Genomic DNA, 15,682 nt, shown 5'->3' with positions numbered 1-15,682 from the left:
AGATGCCTTAATTGCAAATAAACATGAAATAGCGGCAGACTTTTCTTTCTAATTAATGAGCCTCCAACCGAGGGATCCCAGAGCGATGTTTCCGAATCCCCCCTTTTTTTTTCCTCGCAGCTTGCACTAATGCCTTCAGCTTTTCTTAAATAATTAATTGTCACGACTGCCTGCTGTGCCTTGCGTTACCTGTTCACCACAGTCTCAGATCGCAGCATCGTTACACCCTTCCAGTTCCTGTCCGCTGCTTGCTTTTGCTCTTTTTTTTGAAAAAAAAGGCTTTCATCTTCAGGTCTTTGGAAACCGACGCAGGCTGTCAATTTCCGGGTCTGTGGGCTTTGATGTCCTTTTTAAGTGCTTAAAAAAAACGCAACTTGGAAAGCGCAGAATGTTCATTTCTGGGACTGGCAGGGTTGAGATTCAATAGGAAGGGAGAGGAAAGGAGCAGAGCTTTCACTGTGCCTAGGCAAGCCTTGCGCAAAGAACTTGAGGAGATGTTCAACCAAATCCAGGGGAAGGCTTTTCGGGTCTTTTGCCCTTTGTCCTCTTGGCAGGTGCCCTCGATTTTCATCTCTGATATCTTGACGGATTTCACGGAAACCACCTCAAAACAGGGCTGCTTATTTGGAGGCCAATCTCCAAATAAGTTGCCAGAGATTCTCCCCGCAGCCTCCTTCCCCCTGCTGTCAGCCAATTGGCACGCGAAAGGAGATTTCATTTGACTTGAAGAGAAACTTATTCTAAGACAGGTTTAATATATTGTGTGCCCGAAGTTTACATGTTTACAAGTTGCATGGCAATAGATAGCGTGAAATAAATTCTGCACTCTTTTATTATTAATGGATTAGTCCTTCAACGGTGGGAAAGTATGCCCCTTTCAGTAGATTGCAAACTTATTGTAACATTATTGTAATTTATAAACTAGTTGCTTATGGACACACGTCCACACACATATATACTTTGTGTGTGCGTGTGTCTATAAGCAACTAGTTTTTAAATTACAGATAACATTACTATATACTCTCTCTCTCTCTCACACACACACACACACACAAACATATATATATAGTGTGTGTGCATGTGTAAGCAATTTATAAAACACATATATGCATATATGTATATGTATATATGTGTGATTTATAAATTAGTTGCTTACACATGCACGCACACACACTATATACATATACATATACATATATATTTGTGTAAATTACTAACAAAGAATTAAAGGGAAACTGAGATGCATTTCTGACTCCTTAGTCGTCCTCAGTCAGCTATACCCTTCTGAGATTCGAACCTGGGCACAAGGCAGTGCCCAGGTTCGAATCTCAGAAGGGTATAGCTGACTGAGGACGACTAAGGAGTCAGAAATGCATCTCAGTTTCCCTTTAATTCTTTGTTAGTAATTTACACAAATATATGAATTGTCCGGTGTGACTACTGCCTGTTTGATAGCCTTCAAGATAGGCTGAAAACAGGAAATAAAGATTTGCCCCATGTTTGGGGCCTAGCAAGGTAATCTAAATAGTTAACATTTGAGAAATACATATATATATATATATATATATATATACACATATACATTATATATATACATACACACACATATATATTATATATATACATACACACACGCACACATAATTCCTGTACAGTTTTACCAATGAAACTGCCCTGCAAACGTCTACAACTTAATTCTCATCATGTCATGTTGGGTTGTACTGATGGAGTTTCTAGAAGGCTCTGAAGTTGAGAAGACTGGTCTACACTAAACTGACTTTCCAGATAGGACTATCGTGCTAACCTCATTTGGGCATACTGGAGATTAAAATTGAGATCGCTTGTATGCAGAACTTCGATTGAAGAGTGAGTACTCTCGTACACTTATTTACTATTCATTACATCTGTATTTTCCCCCACCCCCACCCCATCAAAAGTCATTCCTAGAAAAACCATTTTTTGGGGAAATGCTGTAACGCTGAGAAAGGTGGAAGGAAAGAGAAGAGGACCAGGGGTCGATGGGGGCATCATCAGAACCGGACCCTCCTGGGGGGGGGCGGGGATCCTCCTACCGCCCTCTTTCCCAACAACTTTGCACCGTTGCACAGATGATTTTAATTTTATTTTTATCATAATTTCTGTACTTATTATATGTTTTTGTTGTTAGCCGCCCTGAGTCCTTCGGGAGATAGGGCGGGATATAAATCCCATTAATAAATAAATAAATAAATAAATAAACTTTTTAAGAAGTGTGGACTTCAACTCCCAGAATTCCCCAGTCAGCATGATTCCGGGCGCTGGGAGTCCCCGCCCGTCTGACAACGTTCCCACGGTGGGGAAAACCCGGATTTCCCCTGCACGCCTTTTGCCGAGTGAGAACGGACATCGCGGAATCCAGATACGCCCATCGGGGGGCGGGATCGCAGCAAGCCACGCCCTCCCATTCATTCCGCCGCTCGAGGCCCGCCCAGCACGCGGCGCGAGGGACGGCGTTGTTGTGTGGTTTGTTTTTTGTTTTTTTTTTCCTCCCCGGCCCCGCCCCTTTCCTCCGGCCCGCCCACCGCCTGGCCCGAACCTCAACTACGGCCTAGAAGCGCCGCCCCTTTTTACCTCAGGCGCGTCGTCGCGATGTTGCCGCCTGAAGGCCGAGCGGCCAAGCCGCGTTTCGGGAGGCGGCGGCGGCTGCAGCGGCGGCGGCGGCGGCGGCGTCTCCCTCCCCTCCGGAGCCGCCCAGGCGCCTCCTCCTCTTCTTCTTCCTCCTCCTCCTCCTCCTCCGTTCCCTCCCTCGGTCGCCGCCGCTCTGAGTCACGACGGCGGAGGGAGGAGGAAGAGGCGCAGCAACAGCGGCGGCGGCAGCAGCAGCAGGGGCGGTCGCTCGCTCGCTCGCTCCTCCGGCGCACCCGGGCTCGCGGATCGCAGGGGAAGGCGGCTGCCCGCCCGGGGCTCCTTCGTTCCCCAGCCGCCAAGGGAGGGAAGGGAAGGAGGGGTCGCCCGTCCGGCGCTTGGGGCTCGAGGACCCTTCCTCCCCCCCCCCAAAAAAAAAGAACGACCCACCGCCTCAGGTAAGCGCCTTTCGGCCTCGCCGAAAGAGAGCGCGCGCGTCTGCGCGTGCGCGCTGGCTCGCGAGGCTTCCAACGCCCCCTCCCTCTTCCCCGACGGCTGTTCTCTCTTCCGTCCCTCCCCCCCCACCCGCCTGTGTTTTTTGTCTCTTTCCAAGATGGAGTCACTCTTGCTTCTTCCCTGCTTCAGGTTTGTGTGTTTCTCTCTCTCTCTCTCTCTCCCTGTGTCAGCCTCCCTTTCTCCTGCCCCCCAAACTGTTGAATAGCCTTAAATGCCGCACTACTTATTTTATTTTTTATTTTTTTTATTTTAATTCCATTTATATCCCGCCCTTCTCCGAAGACTCAGGGCGGCTTACAAGCTTAGGGCGGCTTACAAGCTTAGCACTTGATGATCCTTGGGGTTTTGTGCAGTTTCTTGGGGTTGTATATGTTAGTTAGGGACGCGGTGGCTCAGTGGGTTGGGACGCTGAGCTTGTCGATCAGAAGGTCGGCAGTTTGGCGGGTCGAATCCCGAGTGCCGCGTAGCAGAGTGAGCGCCTGCTACGCATCCCAGCTTCTGCCAACCTAGCAGTTCGAAAGCACGTAAAAAATGCAAGTAGAAAAATAGGGACCGCTCCGCTGGGAAGGTAACGGCGTTCCGTGCGCCTTTGGCGTCTAGTCATGCCGGCCACAGGACCGCGGAGACGTCCTCGGACAAGCGCTGGCTCTTCGGCTTTCAAACGGAGATGAGCACCGGCCCCTAGAGTCGGAAACGACTAGCACGCATGTGCAAGGGAACCTTTACCTTTATGTTAGTTACGTGCCGGAGGTTCTTATTACTGCTCTTGAGTTCTCAACTTTTGGCAGCCGAGTTGGCAGTTGTCGGCCGGTTGTGGTGGTGTGTCCCTGGCTCTTTCCCCACCACCCGCCTAACTAACCAGCTCCCTGAGTCCAGGGCTTTTCTAGGTTTGCAAAAGAGGGCTAAAGAACGGCGAAATTATTCTCAGTGGCGGTCTCTTATTGCCTCACACCTTTTGCTGTTGAAATTGGGCAAGGCTGGCTCCAACGGGCCGGGCCCCCCCTCCCCCACAAGGTTGGCATCTCGGCAGATCCAGCCTTTAGGATCTTTCCGTAGCGTGGGTCGTGTCCCTTTGGCTTTAAATGCTCAGTGCCACTGTGTTTTTGTTTGAAGGCAGGCCCTTTGATGACTTGTGGACTTCAACTCCCAGAATTCCTCAGCCTGCTTTTGACGATTTAATAAGTTGTTAAGAAAAATGCGGCCCTATTTTTCCCCCCTCCATGTATTGAAATAAGTCTTTTATGGGACGTTATGGAGCACAGCAGAGGTCATGTAACCAGAGTGCAGGTAATCCTCGTCTTACAACAGTTCGTTTAGTGACTGCTCAAAGTTACAACAGCACTGAAGAATGTGACTTACGACCGTTTTTCAAAGTTACGACCTTTGCAGCATCCCCACAGGGTCACGTGATCAAAATTCAGATGCCTGTCAAGTGGTTGATATGACCGTTGCGGTGTCCCAAGCCCATGGGATCACTTTTTGCAACCTGACAAGCAAAGTTAAGGGGGGGAAGCCAGCCTTATTTAACAACCAGGTTACTAACGTATCAACTGCAGTGACAGAAATGTTGGGCTCCATTGTGGTCGTAAGTCGAGGACTACCTGTATGATATTGTCATCAGATGGACCCCGTGCTCAGTTGAGACTGTTACTTTTCAGTAAAATAAAAGTGAAGGTAAGTTACGGTACTTGCAAAAGTTGTACCTGTGCAACCTGCATTGTCTGGTGCTAACAGAATGGATAACATCGATTAATTTTGGCACAAGTTGATTAGTTTGCCACAACTGGAACCAGAAATCCAGTTTTACTCTGAGCGGGCTCCGATATTCTAATCTGGGGATGTCATAAACCAACATGCTTGCTTTCCGCTGATCAGAAGGTATGTGCTGAATGATGACAGTATTTGGAATACAGCACTCAAAGATGGACATAAAAATGTTTGTAAGTGGCAGGTTTGCTAGCTAATGTTATTGTTAAATGTTGAATAAGGAGAAGAATTTGAGGAAGTCCCCTTTGTAATGCTTGCCTCACTTCAGAGCACAGAAAAATAGTAGACAAATGACTGGTAGGAGTTTTTTGAGTGAGGAACACAGTCACATCCCACTTGAAGATTGACAAGTTCGTCTGCTTGAATAATATACACTAAGCCTTTAAAAAAATCCTAACATTGGAATTGGCGACGTATGGTATTTTAGCAACTGGACTGTTTATAAACCCTGTTTATAAGGGTTACCCATGGTATGTGCACATTGCCATCTCTGCTCAAATATTTTGCACAATTCGGCTGGCAGATAGACACAAGTAAGTTAAATCGGTGTGATAAGTGTTTGATCGCATGTACGCTAATCCTGCATAAATTGAGGATAGGTGTGGATTAATTGGAGACTGTGGCCCAAAGCTTAATAGTGGTATTAATCTTCTGCCTTTTACTATAACTTAATCATTTGGTAAACAGAGTCTGCAGTAATCGAGCACCGGTTAAGCTTTTAGATAAGCTCTTGATTAGGCTGTTTCAGAAAGGCATCTGTAAATATAGTACTTGGTCATAACGTGGTTAACTTGTTTCTGTTGCAGGCCACTTTGTTACCATACATTTATTAACTCTTTTATTGCAAAGAAGTTTCACATTTGACCCTTGTCTAGAAAGGAAATCAGCTTTATCCTGCTGAGGACATTTCCTTCCCTGTTATGTTTTTTTTAAATAGTTACAGCCTAGTTTTCATAAAAAAAAGATTACAGGCTTGCAGTCTGCAGATTAACTCAGAATCTCACACCTCAGTCCTGTGGATAACACATTTCCTTCCTGGCCTTGTACTAAATGGCAGTGCAGAGCTTGCTTTTCGGAGCTTAACAACCTCTTGTGGGAAATTAGAAGTGATTTGTGCTTCCTGTTTTGTTTAACAGCATCTACCTACTGCGGTTGCTGCTGATTTTGTAGGGAACCTTGGAGCTAACGAGATATTGTACGTGAAGCATTAATAGTTTAGAATTAGGAATATGTTTTGTACTGTTGTCCAAACAATTTCAGGAAAGATGGAACGAGTTGTCAACAAATAAAATTACATATGGGCTTTTAAGGCAAAATGCAACTTATTAAATTCTGCCTTTCGACTGTTCGCATCAAGTATTGGCAGTCGTTTTTAGCTTTTCCTTAAGAGGTTGTGTTTAACACTTCTTTTCAACAAATGCTTGATTTCTTCCCCCCCCCCCAAAAAAAAAACTTTGGCTCAATTAATAATTTGTCGTATATTTATGAGCAACTATAGTTGTTGCCAGTTGCATTGGGAAAGCAGAACAGGACTGATTTGCCATTTCTGTAGCAGCTTCTCAAGTTGTCGTAATTAAAATGTCATTTGAAAGCATTTTTTTAAAAGTATGGGTTGTTGTTGTTGTTGTTAGTTGCGAAGTCGTGTCCGACCCATCGCGACCCTATGGACAATGTTCCTCCAGGCCTTCCTGTCCTCTACCATCTTCTGGAGTCCATCTAAGCTCACGCCTACTGCTTCAATGACTCCATCCAGCCACCTCATTCTCTGTCGTCCCCTTCTTCTATTGCCCTCAATCTTTCCCAGCATTAGGCTCTTCTCCAGTGAGTCCTTCCTTCTCATTAGGTGGCCAAAGTATTTGAGTTTTAGCTTCAGGATCTGGCCTTCTAAAGAGCAGTCAGGGTTGATCTCCTCTAGGACTGACCGGTTTGATCGCCTTGCAGTCCAAGGGACTCGCAGGAGTCTTCTCCAGCACCATAGTTCAAAGGCTTCAATTCTTTGGCGCTCAGCCTTTCTTATGGTCCAGCTTTCACTGCCATACATTGCAACTGGGAAGACCATAGCCTTGACTATACGCACTTTTGTTGACAGGGTGATGTCTCTGCTTTTTAGTGTGCTGTCTAGATTTGTCATGGCTTTCCTCCCGAGGAGCAAGCGTCTTTTAATTTCTTGGCTACAGTCCCCATCTGCAGTGATCTTGGAGCCCAGGAAAATAAAATCTGTCACTACCTCCATTTCTTCCCCATCTATTTGCCAGGAATTGAGAGGGCCAGATGCCATGATCTTGGTTTTCTTAATGTTTAGTTTCAACCCAACTTTTGCACTCTCCTTCTTCACCCGCAACAAGAGGCTCTTTAGTTCTTCTTCACTTTCTGCCATTAGAGTGGTATCATCTGCATATCTTAGGTTGTTGATGTTTCTTCCGGCAATCTTAATTCCAACTTTTGATTCATCTAGCCCTGCCTTTCTCATGATGAATCTGACAAAACGTGATCCACTGGAGAAGGAAATGGCAACCCACTCCAGTATCTTTGCCATGAAAACCCTATGGACAGTACCAAAAGGCAAAAGTATGGGTTAAGAGCTGCTAATTTGCTTTTATTTTTTTTAATGAGAACTGTGCATGCTTTGTCTAAAATTTAAAGCAGCCCTTGGAAACATGGGGTAGAAATAAGCTTGTGATTTTAAAACATCCCGGATCTTACTGTTCCCTTATAAATGGACAACTGTATGCATTCTGCATTGCGGGCACCCCTATAGAATTGTGAATTAATTCAGTCTCCGGTTCAAGGTCATGAATCGGACTGAATGAATGGAGGGGGGAGAATCTATGAGGAGGGCAGCAGACAAGGGAGCTCCAATTTCAATGCTCCACTGTTTATTGGAAGATTGTCTTGTATAACAAGAAGGCTGCAGTTCTCATGCCCTTATAAGTATAAGCATATTGTAACTATTAAAGGCCCTGTGAAGGTTTAATCTTCTTTAATCTTGGGGTAATAACTTGAGAAAACAACTCAGCGCTGCATGTGTGATTATTTTTTTTTAGACAGGCAGTGCACATTGTCACAGGCCTTGGTGGTGGATCAGCTGTTGTACAGCTGTCTTTTTAAACATTGCTGGTTGCTCCTAGGACCGTCCTAGTACATAACCATTGACAGTCTACATATTCCCCTCAAAATGTCCGGTTTCAGGTACTTGGGCAATGCTGTTCGTTGATAGTTGAAGCTAAGCATTCCTTTCCAATTTTAAACCGAAACACGAAGTTTCCCTTGTGAAATGCTGGGGATTTAGGGAAAAAAAACCTCCTTCGCAGGCGTCACTCCCACAAATAAAAAAAATTACTTGATTACTTGATCAGTAATGACAAGACAAGTTCCCTGGGTAATTGCTTGCTTATTTATGTAGCCCTGTGCTTCTAAAGTTCATCGCTTTTACTGTGTGTGCGCTTGAATCTGATTGTTGCTTTCCATTAAGCAAAATGTCTGTGGGAGAAACCGTGTGAATTCTTGAAGGAGCGGAGCGGTAGTTTTGCAGAAAAAAATGCCAGTTTTACTTTGTAGCCAGCTTAATGGGGGTGGGGTGGGGGGCAAACGATAAAAATGCATTAAGCCCCGTCACTTAAATCCCAGCCATGGGATTGCTTTATAGTTAACAACGATAAAAGTTTTGTGACTTTGCTTGAAACAAACAATTTTTTTTTAGAAAATCCGATTATCTGTGTTAGCCACAGGAAAAATCCCAAAATCCGTACTCAACACGGCACAAAACCATGTGAAGCTGAAGCATGTAATGTGAGGGTTTTAATTTTGTCTGGGATTTCAACGTAGCTTTGATGTATCTGACTTTTTAACTACTTCAGGCTGCATATGGTGTACTTGTAAAATAGCCCTCCTTGTAAGAAATAAGTATCAAAAAGCATTTTGCCTATGCAAATGGATGGATTAAAACTGTGCGGGCAATTCTTACTCACCATCCAGAATCATGAGATTTGGATGGCACAGTAATGATGTTAATAATAAATGCTTACTTTCAGAGAAGTGCTTTAGCGCTGTGTGGGAGCTCCCATCTGCATCTGTGAAATGGGACCATTAAAAGCAGACTCATCCGATGATTAGGGTAGTTCCATATCACCCATCAATTCTGTTCACTTGTCTGGTGGATCACAACAAGGCTGGCCATAATTGGCATTGTATATCTGTAGCTGTGACCGTTCGGCCAAGTCTCTATCTAACAGTCCGACAAACAAATTTGTTTATACCGTAGTTCGGTATGCTGTCTGAACCCTGAAAATGTATAGTTTGGTAGTGAGATTAAGCATGCTTACATAAACAGTTAGCAAGTTCTGTCATCTTTTTCTGTTACTTCAGGAACTTCGAGAAAGGAAGGCATTAATCTCCTAGGATACTGGGCTGAGAATGGAAACACACCTTATGTGGACTGCACAAATAATGCCCTGTTGGTTGTGGCTAAAACTATTATGGATTTGCCGATGTGTTTATATACACGTTGAGAAGCATTGCATGCCGTGTGTCTTATCAACTTTGTGAAGCTACTCTGACCAAAACAAATTTTCCTTACGGTAAAACAGCTTCCATTAAAACAGGCACTCGCTTCTTCCTGCTCAACTACTTTTATTACCAACAAATGAACTCTTTTTCTTTTAATTGTCCTCCCGTTGTTTTTTTTTTGAAGACAAAAGTTTTCCTCCAGGAGCTGAAACGTTTAATCTAACATTAAAAGAACAAAAACTAATTACAGCTAATGTTCAAACACTGGGGTAGAGAACGACTTGCAATTTTTCACCAGGCAAGACTGGAACGAAAGCGGGATATTTAACATATTTGGAACTAGTTTGGGGTGTCTTATTAAAAAAAAATTATTATTTTTTTGCTTTGTTCTCACAGGGTTGCTGTTTGTGGCATTTTCCAGGCTAACAGATCACAATCAAGTACTCGGGTGAGTCTTCTCATTCTCATTCCTCTGTGGAGCTGGGAAAGTGGCAGTAAGTAACGTGGAAGCCCTTAAACGTGTGGCTTGTTTTGAGTGAGTAGAAGCCTTATTTCTGTGTTACGGAATCATGAAGTCACCCTGGAAGGAATCTTAAAAAGTTATCTAGTCCATTCCCCTGCTTACTGCGGGATCTACTAAAAGTCATCCAGCTTCCAGAAGTTCTCCCCCTACAAAGAAGAACGGACCACGAACTCCCGTGACAACCTGAGCTCCTCGTACTGAGGGCTGTTGGCAGTTGGCACTGCAGAGTCTCTCTCCCACCCCCAGGGTTAATCTAGTCCAGTCGATAACTCTTGTCTCGTCCTCTCTTCAGAAGTCTTCAAAACTGGGAAAAAGGGAATGAACCGTGAGGCTGCGCCTGGGAAGAGTCCGGAGGAGATGTACATCCAGCAGAAAGTGAGGGTCCTGCTAATGCTTAGAAAGATGGGATCAAACGTACGTATCCATGCCAGGAGCTCATTAGCGTTGCTAGCCCGGATTTTTCATCCTTCTGGTTTTAATCAGGTTTACCCGCTGACTTTTCCCCGAAGGCAGTTTTTGTGGGTTTGCAAGCCGCCAAAGGATTCCTTTTAGTTATTTCTGAGATGATCGCTCTATATAATCTCCACAGCCTTAAGAGATGACCTGTCAATATAGATACACGGTTTGCGATATCTCGAGGGTCGTTCCCCATGCTCCTTGTGCAATTCTCTTGCGCAGGGGTAGGCAACCTCGGCTCTTTTGTGACTCATGGACTTCAACTCCCAGAATACTTCTCACAATTCGGGGCCAGTCCGTTCCCTCCTCCCCCACCCCAATGTGCCGCCAACTTAAAAAGCAGGCGGGCAGGCACTTGATCTGCCAGCTGCTTTGCCTTGCCTGACCGGGTTTTTGTTGTTGTGCCCCTTTTCCAGTTAACCAGCAACGAAGAGGAGTTCTTGCGGACATACGCAGGCGTAGTGAACAGCCAGCTTAGCCAGCTTCCTCAGCACTCTATTGACCAAGGTGAGTCACGGTATATAGCTTCTTCGGCTACCAATGACTAATGTGGAAGCACTTGGGTCGTTTTGAAAGGGCGAAAAATAGCAAAAGCACAGGGGGTCGCCTTCTCTACACCACCCATAATATGTTTCTCCCCCCCCACACACACACACACTTTTAATGTTAAACCAGGATTCTCCGTTTAGTATTTTCATTACTTACTCTGGGGATCTATAAAAACGGGAGCACAAATGCAGCTACCGATACATGTAATGGATTTCAAACTTCCTGCTTCTCGCCTACGGTTAGCTTGGGCGTGTTTGAAGCGTGTGACTGTGTCCCGTTAAAGCAGGCTGGCGAGTACATTTCCTTCTCAACGTTTTTAGTCCATCAAATAACACTTATCCGTAGATGGGCAATACCGAACGCTCATTAGGGAGGTGAATAAAATCCTGCATTTCCTCAATGAGAGAACAGGCCCAGAAGACTAAAATCCAGCAGCCCACTAGATGGCACCACACTCTTAGAAAACACAATTCACACCTGTTTGAACAACGTGTGTCCCAAAGCTCAGCGGGCCTTGTGTGCAAAAAGTGACTTTCAAAACCAAGTTGCTGTCACCGCTGATTTTCTGGCTTGTTCAGAAGTGACCCGGGAATGTAGGACGACTACTCCTAATTGCAAACCTGTGACACGCTCTTCTATGGCTATTCCCCAATGTTACTTCCACTAGGGCTGGTTCGGGTGCAGTTAACAGAACAGCTTTTCCCCAGCTGCCAAAGAGTCGGCATTCCGCTTTCCTCCGGTTAGTAGCGGATGGGCAAAATTCCTGAAGTGACTCTGCTGCCGAGGGTCCCTGTGGCTTGCAGTGGCTGCCCCCTTCGGCTTCAGTTCAGTTCAGGTGTTCCTTGCTAAGTCGAGCTTCCCAATTTGTCTGGAAGTGCTGCAAGGAGAATGGTGATCAAAGTTAACTAATGCAGTCCCGACCCACTCAGGGTCGTTGAGAATCTAAGGCAGGGGTCTTCGAACTTGGCCCTTGGATGACTTGTGGATTTCAACTCCCAGAATTCCTCAGCAAGGCACGCGTAGTTGAAGTCCACAAGTCATCCAAGGGCCAAGTTTGAAGACCCCTGGTCTAAGGCTTCAGGATCACTCTTTTGACCTGGCTCAGAAGTTCCAAACAGCGGAGCCGAGGTGTAGATAAAAGATAAGATAAGATGACCTCTATTGTCATTTTTTACTGTGGGTGCAATGGCACACATCAAAAATGAAATTTAGTTGCCCGCTCTCAAAGTGAACATGTACGTGACACACACCTAAACATTCTATATGCAACCTATGTATAGACCCACACTCCTACATATACATAACAAATGAATATTAAACACTGCTCATCTTGAGAAGCACAGACCTGCAGCCTGCCTAACTTCCTCCCTTCCTTCCTCCCTCCCTCCTTTCCTTCCTTCCTTCCTTCCTTCCTTCCTTCCTTCCTTCCTTCCCAGCCTGTTTTGATCTTCCCTGCATTAGCTCTGCCTGTTAAAAGAGAGAGTAAAAAGAGGCTGTTCCAATAATGCTGCTTTACGCTTCCCACTAGGAGTACCTGTGGCACATCCCAAGTGTATGTTTGTTTGTGAAACGAAAGGGAAAGTTGGAGTCTGGCAGAGCTGTCGGCTCGTTCGGCTGGAATCCTGGATGCTTCCCTTTGAAGTGGCAGGACCAACCTTGGTGGCTCTGGCAGCCCTGGTTGCTATAGCAATAGAGCTAAGTTGGTTCTAGCAGAAGCCGGATCCCTTGGGGAGCTCAGAGCTGAGACGCAAACATAGTCTGGGCAGGTAGACTAGGACCAAACAACACAGCCATTCCACAAAGCCCGTTGTAAAGGGAGTAAACTTCCTGGAGGTTGGAGAGCCTCTCAACAATAGTTGTGAGAACGTGGATTACCTGTTATGCGGTTGTCATACCTACGTTAGCTCCATATGCACAGGTTGCATCAAAGCAGATGCCACGGAGAGTGCATTTACCCTGTGAGATCCGCAACTGTTTACTCCATACTGGAACGAAGGCCAAGGATGCTTTTTAAAAATTGCTCCGATCGATTGAGCAGCGCGCGAAGGCCGTGTTTCTCTCCCCCCCCCCCCCAGTTTTGTGCAATGCCTGCCTGGCAGAGGAGAAAACTACAGTTCCCAGAATTCCCAGTGGTTGTTTTTTTTTTGCGGGAGGGGGGTGTTGGCCGAGCGTTTGTGAGACCCAGTCCAAAGGCAGCCAGACCGTTACCCTCAAGTGTTGGCGCTCAACAAAAGAAGCCCACCTCTTTTCCCCTTTTTGTGTTCTCAGGTGCCGAGGACGGCGTGATGGCATTTTCCAGATCGGAGACCGAAGACAGAAGACAGTAACTGGAGCGGCTCTTTGCGCTATAGAGAACTGGAAAAGGGCAAACGACGTTGCTGGGCAGTTGAGGGAAGATAAGAGGACGTGCCCCCCCCCGCCCCCTTCTGACTTCAGTCCCTTTGCTCTCTCCCTAAAGTTGTTGTGACCTCCAAAATAGCTTCCCCTGCTCTAAATTCTTTCGCCTCTCATCTCCAGCCCATCCTCAATGCATTTCACAGCCCTCGATTCTCTTCCCTTACTTTGGATCCCTAGGTTTGTGGCCGATCCGGGATAAACTCCAGGAATGTATTGAGGATTGGCTTAACACCCCCCCCCCACACACACACACACACAAACACACACACACACACACACCCCTCCACCCATAAAAAGTGAACTGATTGGCAGATTCAGAGAACTCGACAGCCCCTTCTCCCTCCCTCATTTAATTTTGCTTTTTTTTGCCTTTCCTTTTTTTTTAATGAACGGTTGCTGACATCCCCATTTGCCAAGCCTTCAGGCCCCAGGGCTTATGTAGGTCAGGCTTGTGTATTTTTTTGGAGAGGAACTTGGTCATGGGCAACTGGAAGCAGCCTGTAGATGTTTGGCTGAGGTCAGTGTTTTGCTGGAATCTGAGGGGGGGGGGTTGGGATGGCGGGGAAGAGGGGAATCTGTGTGTTTTAGTTACGGCTCTGCGGTTTCTCGAGAGACAGTGGGAGAAGTAGGCCTTTGGCTCTATTTATTATAAGCTTGCTTGCCTTTCAGAAGAAGCCGGTTGTTAAGGGCTGACTTTTTCCCCCTAACCTTTCCACCCTCTGTGGCTACCACCTCTCAAGAAATTCCTGGTTTTCTGGAGCGTCTTCAGGCTGGGAGGAAGTGCTCAAAAAGCCCAGAGTTGAGATAGTGAATCTCCAATTTTTTTTTAAAAAAAAAATAATAATAACCAAGGAACCACATTTGTACTCAGGAGGAGATTTGCCGACACTGCGGGCGTCACTGGGTCGCGAAAATCTGCGGCCCTTCTCTTCAAATCGGACCTGGGTTGTTATTTTTTTGCTGGTCGCTATCGATCTAGTTTCTGAGCTTGCTTTTGGGGGAAGGAAAATCTACACCTGGGCTCCAGGTGGTAGAACCAATTCACGGTATTAGTTATAGACCAGAGTATTAGGATCCCAAAAGCTCCATGTATTTCCGTGCAGAAAGGCAGCATTGCTGGCTGGGGGATTCTGGGAGTTGAAGTCCAGACATCTTAAAAAGTTGCCAAGGTTGAGAAACACTTGGCCTAGGAGAAAATGAGAATTGATTTGCAGGGGCTGCAAATTAAGCTTCATTTCTTGGCTGCCAAGGGTGGTCCCCCCCCCCGGGAACTCAACAATAAATCTAGTTTACCTTTTCAGTAAAATGTTAAGTTCTTCTTGAAAGTTAGATTTTGGGTCTTTTTTTATTTTAAAATATATATATATGGGTGCGGAAGGCCAGCGCTCTTGAAAAGGACAAATTCTTTTTCTAGGTTATACCTATTTTCCACACTGTAGAGACTCCAGATTGTCTTCCTTGTGTTATAGGAAATTGTCTTTCCCCCCCCCCTCCAGAATATCAAACAGATGTTTGTGTCTTAAGCCTCCTTTTCAATAAATGGTACAATTTGGACTGTGGTTTTGTGGTCAGGACCAACTTAAATTCCATCCCCGCCTGGTGCTGTTTTGTTTTGCTTCGTTAACTTAATTTTTTTTTAATCTCCTTCAGTGCTGCTCTTCCAAAAACTCAGCATACACCCCCACACACACACCTCCACCCTCAACAATGCTCTCTTTAAACATTGCTCTTAATTCGGTCGGTATGTTTTCTCCCCCAAAAACTGCATTGTGCTTCTGCCGGCTGCAAGGCCTCCCGTTCCAAAAATCCGTTTGTAAAGCCGTTTAAAAAGGCGGCTCGCTCTTGTCCCAGCCCTTTTTCCCAATGCTGTCCTTCTGTGTTGTATAGGGATGAGATGCCGAACAACTGGTGCCGACCTAGGATCATTGCCAATGGTATAAACGTCCTCTGGGGGGGGCGGGGGGGAAACAGGTCCTCAAGAAAGCCCATTTAAAGCTCAATCCGGTGTGTCTGGATGGGTTGAATAGGCAATGTGGCGATAGATAGGCCGTGGTGTGTGCTCGGCGTTTCCAAACTGCTAAGAAAAGCAAAGTGAGTGTCTCTTGTTTTGTTTTTGTTTTTAAAAAAACAAACTTCTGGAGGGCTAAAATGTACCTTGAAGGGGTGGGAAAATATACAGTTTTAAGAGCGCTTCTGTGTATCTTGTTTTTTTGCGTTCATCGATAACAAAAGCAGAATTTACCAGGGTGTGTGGGGTGGTGGGATGGAGAGGGCAGAAGATCTAAAAGGTAGTGGGGGTTGTGGCAAAAAAAGAGAAGAGGGGAGGAGGAGGGCACTGCTAAGCTTGTAAGCCGCCCTGAGTCT

At 45.7% G+C, this 15,682-nt stretch overlaps 1 protein-coding gene across 3 annotated transcripts; it reads left to right on the top strand.

The window, feature by feature from the left end:
• Nucleotides 1-1,718: 1,718 nt before the first annotated feature.
• On the top strand, nt 1,719-15,433 carry CTNNBIP1 (catenin beta interacting protein 1). 3 transcript variants are annotated; one of them, XM_081341365.1, is made up of 5 exons: nt 1,719-1,866; nt 9,790-9,841; nt 10,209-10,330; nt 10,789-10,879; nt 13,190-15,433. In XM_081341365.1, the coding sequence occupies exons 3-5, from the start codon at nt 10,235-10,237 to the stop codon at nt 13,246-13,248; spliced, it is 246 nt and encodes an 81-aa protein (XP_081197491.1). In that variant the 5' UTR covers nt 1,719-1,866; nt 9,790-9,841; nt 10,209-10,234; the 3' UTR covers nt 13,249-15,433. The 3 variants fall into 3 exon arrangements, with proteins under 3 accessions (XP_081197491.1, XP_081197490.1, XP_081197492.1); XM_081341364.1 differs by lacking the exon at nt 1,719-1,866 and adding an exon at nt 2,801-3,062; XM_081341366.1 differs by lacking the exon at nt 1,719-1,866 and adding an exon at nt 9,263-9,464.
• The last annotated feature ends 249 nt before the right edge of the window (nt 15,434-15,682 follow it).

Source organism: Vipera berus (assembly GCF_964194415.1).
Source record: "Vipera berus genome assembly, chromosome: 17".
In the NCBI taxonomy this organism is placed as follows: domain Eukaryota; kingdom Metazoa; phylum Chordata; class Lepidosauria; order Squamata; family Viperidae; genus Vipera; species Vipera berus.
The sequence above is the reverse complement of the archived record's forward strand: the minus strand, read 5'-3'. Positions and strand labels throughout refer to the sequence as shown.